Genomic DNA, 7500 nt, shown 5'->3' on the forward strand with positions numbered 1-7500 from the left:
GAGAAAAAATATTGTGCATTTTTCATTAACACAATACAATCAACACTTTGAAACATACCTACATAAATACATACATACATACTTACACACACACAAACACAAACATCTATACATATACATATATATATATATATATATATATAGATAGATAATATATATATATATATATATATATTGAATACAAATATATATATATATATATATATATATGAATAAAAATATATATATATACATACACACACACACACATATATATATATATATATATATACACATATACACACACATATATATATACATGCATATACACACATATATATTATATATATACATTTATATATATATATATATATATATACACACGTGATATATATGTACATTATACTGTAGTACACTATTACTAAAATTTAATCAATTACGAATACAAATCTATAACCAATTATAAAGGCATACAAAGACATACTGTAGATACTTGCGCACGTACAGAAACAGTCCTTGTTGAATTACTTCAAAATACAAACGCCACAACTAAACATGACAACCCTCGTTAACATACAACCCCACCTAAAAAAAAAAGCTCTTCTATCTAAATAGTGATCAAGGTGTTGAAAGCTAAGAATAACCCAGCTCTTCTAAATATACCAGGCGTAGCAAATAGCGCGAGGCAAGCTATGCAACATATCAACAGGAGATCCGAACACGTTAATCTAGTGTGTGTGATCTTATTTCGGTCGATTGGAAAAGAGCCAATCACCTATTGGCCAGCTATAAGGAATAGGGAGAAAAAAAGGGAGAGAATTTAAATCAATTACGCTATCTCTAATTGGTCAGGTACGCGTAGCGCAGCTCTTCTGTGATGTAAATCAAATATTTCGAAGATGAATCCCCTTTCCTCTTTGGGTCACGTGTTTCTTTGGAACCCAAAATATAACAGGGTTTTGATACAATGACGACGTAATATACACTTTCTTTGGTATATTCATTGCTATATTCCATAAACCTTTTTTATGGACATGCAAAACCATTTTGATTCACCATTTTTAATTGCTTAAAAATATGCAATTGTTATTGGGTTTAGACTAAACTTAGAAGGTATCGATGTCTCTAGGAAATTAACATGAAAACGGCTATTTTCCCTATATAGTAAGAGCAAAAATTTACTGAAAACCTGAAAAAAACGGCTATTTATTACGATAACGGCAGAGGATCATATGGACCAGACACATGTTTATACTACTATAGTGTAATAATTTAAAAATCTGTTCTTCATTTATTCATAATTTCTAACGTTTACGAGGAACTAAAGAAAAACTAAACGATGAAAAAGGTAACGAGATAGTGAGGAGTTACATGTAAAAAAAAAAAGAAAAAAAAATTGGAAGAAAAACTGTCCCTCCTTAAAAACCCAAAATATACACGACTGTGTTTGACACATCAGTCATGTCACAGCGATCTGAACAAGGTACCTCCAGAGCATAGTAACAGAGATCGTACTTATATCCGAGAGTGTCATAAAACCTCATATGTTTTTTTTTTTAGCCCTAAAATAACTTCTCATAAAAACATCAATCTTTTGACGACGCGTGGCAACAAACAGTGGCCGGCTTATTAAAGATAAGGATCAAGGAGACGTTACTCTTTATGATAAGATTGATAGGTCTTGTTCATCTCCCTTATATAATGAAGAGCAAGTGTCTATATATATATGTATATATATATATGTATATATGTATATATGTATATAATATATATATATATACATATATATAGGTATATATATATATATATATATATATATATATATTTCCTATCACGCTTAGTGGGAGAAAGTAGACATTCCCTGGTAAGAGTAGGTACCCCGAGGGGTACACTCAGAAACCACACTCTCCCCTAGGTTGCATTACCAGCCGGTTGTAGTTAGGAAAGGGGGAGGCGGTAGGAAAGGTTGAATCTGTGTGCATATCTATTTTTTTAGACGTAATCTTTAACGGCGCGGGTACACTAGTATTTTCATAATGAAGAGGAAAGGTAGATTTCTTCATTTTATAATAATTTTCTAGTGCTGTGAGAGTACTAAGATAGTATAAAATGATATATTAATGAAAATTGTAATTTTTCATTTCAGTTTTGGTTGATTTATAAATTTGGGTTATGTAGCCGACGCCATTCAATAGCATAGTGCAACTCCGAGGGGGGGGGGAGGCTCTAGCAGTTGCACTATGTACACTATGTAAGATAAGTTAGGAAAACTTGGACTGCAAGAAATAAGAAAGGTATAGAGAACAAAGGTAATGTACAGTATAAAAAAAAAAAATATATAGGAACCAAAGTAATTCTAATTCGATTTTTTTAAAATACATTTAAAAGTGTCACGGAATCCCAACTTCATTTACATTTAATCTTACAATTCACAATAGTCATACCTTTCTGGGATTGCCAATTTTGACAACACAATAGTAATTAGGAAAATATAGTTTGTCAATATGTAACTAAGTGCTCTAACAACTGTCAACCTTTGGGTCTACGGCACCAGGATCGAATATTAAACAAAAACAGTATAATGGGAATGTGTTTATGTGGTGAAAAGATTAAAATATATTTTTATCAAACTGATAAATAATGATACCTATATATGAAGAATTCTTAAAAAAAAATGCTTTCATAAAGCTCGGTTAGTATTTACGTTTTATTGGTCAACTTTTTGCTCTCTTTAGTTTAGTCCTTATTCTTGTTTACTCTCTCTCTCTCTCTCTCTCTCTCTCTCTCTCTCTCGTTCTGGATATGGAATGGTATGAGGTTGCAATTTAAATCTTATAACAAGATCAAGATGAGTTATTATTCTTATTTTTCCTAAGGAAAGGAAATAATTCAAAGAAAAAATTGATAAACAGGAACAAGTATTGTTGTGTCCATTCATGAAAATTTTAGAATACACACACACACATATATATATATACATATACAGTATATATATGTGAATATATATATATATATATATATATAATTACACATGTATGTATAAATAAATTTACATATATAACTATATTTCTCCTTCTCTCCATATACAGTATATGTATATAAATGTGTGTGTATATATATATATATATATATATACACACACACATATATATATATGCATATATATATATATGTATATATACATATATATACATATATATATATATATATATATATATAAAATACGCTAGCCGTAACTCTATCCATACTAGTACAAAAATAACTAAATAAAAGTAAAATAAAAACAACACTTTTTGTTCTGAAGCAACGTTACGAAAAATAAATTAAACTCACACTAACATCCCCTATCATTGTTAAGTACATCAGTACAAAATAAAAAATATAAATAAAAGCTAATGGTCATAAACACATGCACATTCTTTGAGAACGCAAATGCTACATCCTCAGGTTCGATAAACAAACCATTCAATTCGAGAACAAGCAGCTACTGTACTCTTAGGAACGTAGATTTATAATGTTTTTATCATTAGGACGGCAGATTTATACTATATTCATTATCATTGTTATTATTATCATTATCATTATTATTATTATTATTAATATAAATATCAATATTAATATTATTATTATTATTGTTATTATTATAACAAGCGCCTCCGATGAGAGACCCAGTGAGGAATTTATTCACTATCTCTCTTGATGGCAAAGGCAACAAAACTCTGAATAGGATGCGATGTTTGGATTGATATAACAAAATAACGAGAGAGAGAGAGAGAGAGAGAGAGAGAGAGAGAGAGAGAGAGAGAGAGAGAATGTTAGCAAAGATCCTAGCTTTGATCATTGTACCTTTTTTAATCATGTTAAGAGAAATTCCATTGAGTTTGGGAATGATTAAGATGAGAACAGGTGCGGTAGCTAAGCAAAGAAGTATGTGTATAAAGTATGGGTTAAAAAGAGATGAGGCCACGGAATGTATGGGTATGTGCAATATTGTAATGCTCAAGAAATACAAGAATGGGTACAGACGATCCTGATATGGAATAATGATTGGCACTGTATGAGATATAGGTAATCTGAGTATGGTATAGGGAATTTAGGACGTTATGGGGTAATCATAGTACAGGATGTGGATTCACTAGGGTATTGTGTATTTAAGAACTTGAGAAGTGTAAATGCTCTTCGAGGCTATAAGATGAAGGCAATATGAGAATGGGATATGTCTTAAAGAGGTAGGAATAAAGACGAGATGGTTACAGATATTAGGAGGAGCAAATATAATAAGGATTTCAGACACCACGTCACATACATAAGCAAGAATGGTAAAGAAAAAGACAAGAAATGTAATAAATGAAGATAAAAACCGTAAAGACAAACAAAAAAAGGTAAGAAGTGTGGATAAATAAAGTAAAAATAGGAACATACAAGAAATGTAAAAAATGAAGATAAAAACAGCAAAGACGAACACAAAAGGTAAGAGATGTGGATAATAAAGTAAAATAGGAACAGGAAAATGAGAAAGGTATACCTATGAGGAATAAGAAAAACGGATACTGGTATCAGTAAAAAATACACTTAGTAGGGTTTTCACTTAAATGCTGATCCAGGAGGAGGACCCCTGGAAGGCCTATAGCCACTTTAATAAGCCACTTTAATCTAAAACAGCATCAACTTTGGACCAAATCGGTATTAGATATGAAGATGTGTGTATAGGTAAAGACAAGGATAAGGTAGCAGATGAGGTACTGATAAGAATAAAACAAAATAATCTTATACGTATGGGGAAGAGGATATAAGTTACCCAAGAGGGCTATATCGTGGCATAGAAAAGTGGAAGCGTGAAGGAACTTGGCATTGAATACTTTGAGTCAGAACATGACTAGTAAAAAAATAACACATTTAATAAATTCACAGGGTTATTAGAGAGAGAGAGAGAGAGAGAGAGAGAGAGAGAGAGAGAAAGTTGGGTAAAATAGTAAACACTACGTAAGTAATTCGTTTATATATACACACACACATACATATATATATATATATATATACATATATATATATATATAATATATATAGAATATATATATATAATATATATATATATATATATAATTTACGAATGATCGATGTTTCCAATTTGGATTTGTAATAATTGATGGAGGCTGCCTCTATTTTTCTTTGGAATAAAATTTTATCCAATCAGTATAATCGAAGCGCTTCCTCATTTCACACTGTTAAAAATGTGCCGTAAAAAAACGGTAACAATTCTGTATCAAAGGTTGCCAGGCATCTACCGTTTTAAAAAAGGATATATTGACGTAAAGGAGTGACATTACAGTCAGCAACCTGTAAAAGATAATAACAAAGTAGGATAAAATTACGGCTGCCTGTAATTTACTGAAATAGGGCTGAGAACAGCATATTTTCACAATGAATTTCCGATCAAAATTACTGTCTTTTTAACAGCGTATTTAGTGATTTCTAAGACCACTGATAAGATATAATGTTATGAATTTCATAAAAACAGGAAAAATATTACTGTGTACGTCAGAGGAGGCTTGTAGTTACAAATTGCATAGTAAAACAACCATTTATATTTCCGATTTAAATGTTAAATAGATGAAAATTCTAGGGACATGATAAAATCGACGGAAATTGATATATGTACATCTCACGTTTCGGGAGTTATTTATTCCCACGCCACCTTAAGGAGCTCAAGTCACATATAATGTTACTGCCATTTATCATTGCCAAGCTGGTGATACAGCCTTAAATTCTGCTGGCAACCGATAAATAAGACTTCGTTAAACTTGACTTGCGCTGACTGTGTGTTCGTGACAGAAACAATTCTCAGGTATGAGAAACCGCACCTTGGGCCTATAGACCTATCTGCTGAGTCATCAGCAACCATTGCCTGGCCCTCCTTGATCATTGCTTGGGTGGAGAGGGGATTGGGAGCTGATGATATGTATATATAGTCTGTCTCTAGGGCATTGCCCTGCTTGATAGGCCAGTGTTACTGTCCTTTGTCTCTTCCATTCATGAGCGGCCTTTAAACCTTCAAGAATTTTGTTATATCATGTTTATGGATGTTTACAGATATAACGATTTTGTTCCTCTTTAAATAAATCGTGTTGGGTTACTATGACTTCTCGACAGGGAATCAAGCCCCCCCCCCCCTCACAAACACAAACACACACACACACACACACAAAACCTAAATTAATTTTTTACCTTCTGATGAACTTTTCTTGACGCGAGCAATTACCAGTTTTTGTATCATACTCAAGAAATGAAAAATCTATGGATAATTGAAGGAAAGAGAATTCTTTAAAAAATATCCGAATATAATATATCCTATTTTTCTTGGATTTACTTGAGTAACATTATTGTCTCAATTACGTACACTGCTAACAATTTGCATTAAAGAAAAAAAAGGTAAAAGTTTGGCAACATTTATTCCAGGATTTTTACAGGTTCTAAAACGGTTATATTGACGTAAAAGAGTGATTTTACGGTCACCAACCCGTAAAAGATAATAACAAAGTAAGGTAAAATTACGGTCGCCTGTATTTTACGGAGAATTTCCGAAAAAAATACGTTTTTTTTTCTAACAGTATAAGGAACAATAATTTTACAACGACAAGCAATAGAAGATCAAAGAATAACATAGGAAAAAACATCTCACTTGAAAACGACCTAACCTGACATAAAGAATTTAATATACGTTTTCAGGTCTCACTTCGACCCCCTGGTCCTTGCATCAGACCAGTGCGGCCTGTCTCGAGTTTCAACTCCCTTTTATAAATTCTTAAAAAAGAAATGCGTTTCCCGGCGTTCAAACTTTCTTGTCCATGTGATCTGTACTGACAAAAGTGACAGAACTAAACAGCATTTTTCCTTTTTAATCGAAATCAGTATCTACTAAGAATGTAACGCATAGCTAATCTCCATTCAATTCAGCCTTGGTTTGGTTTTTTCCTTACTTGCAGTTTTTTAATATAGAACACAAACAGGCTCTACAATCAACATGGACATCGTCATGTCCATACCCTCTTCCCCCTTCAAAAAAAAAAAAAAAAAAAAAAAAAAAATATATATATATATATATACCATGAAGAGTATTTCCAAAACGGTTTTATTTTCATCATACCTTCTTAAATTTATACCCCAAGGTCCATATGTCCATATTCCCACATACCAACTAGCCAATAAGATACTTACACGTCTATTTATCCACACGCTAACACACCCATTCCTCCTTCACAAAAGAGCTCCCTGAGACCCGATATCTCTTACCCGGATCGTAATTCGTAAAGCAATCCAAAATGACCCGCCCCGAGCTCTGAACGCATTAAGTGAAACCGGGCACTGGGTATAAGGGATTTCACAATGGGGCATTCAAGGCCCTTGTGGGCATTGAGGATTATCCCTCGCGAAAGAAACACGACACCGATGTCGTTCTGTAAAGTCTCTCTCTTAATCCCAACCTTTATCAAGAGTACCTCTGCCCCACAAAAGTCTTACCTG

At 32.5% G+C, this 7500-nt stretch overlaps 1 protein-coding gene across 1 annotated transcript in view; it reads right to left on the bottom strand.

Annotated features, from left to right (window-relative positions):
• LOC137621572 (GATA zinc finger domain-containing protein 7-like) overlaps nucleotides 1-7500 on the bottom strand; it is a 166032-nt gene that overhangs the window by 35811 nt on the left and 122721 nt on the right. The window contains 1 exon segment of the mRNA XM_068351975.1: nucleotides 7498-7500. This exon segment is cut by the window's right edge and continues 111 nt beyond it. Within this exon segment, the coding sequence (XP_068208076.1) occupies nucleotides 7498-7500 (3 nt within the window).

This window comes from Palaemon carinicauda, chromosome 28 (assembly GCF_036898095.1).
Source record: "Palaemon carinicauda isolate YSFRI2023 chromosome 28, ASM3689809v2, whole genome shotgun sequence".
NCBI classification, from domain to species: domain Eukaryota; kingdom Metazoa; phylum Arthropoda; class Malacostraca; order Decapoda; family Palaemonidae; genus Palaemon; species Palaemon carinicauda.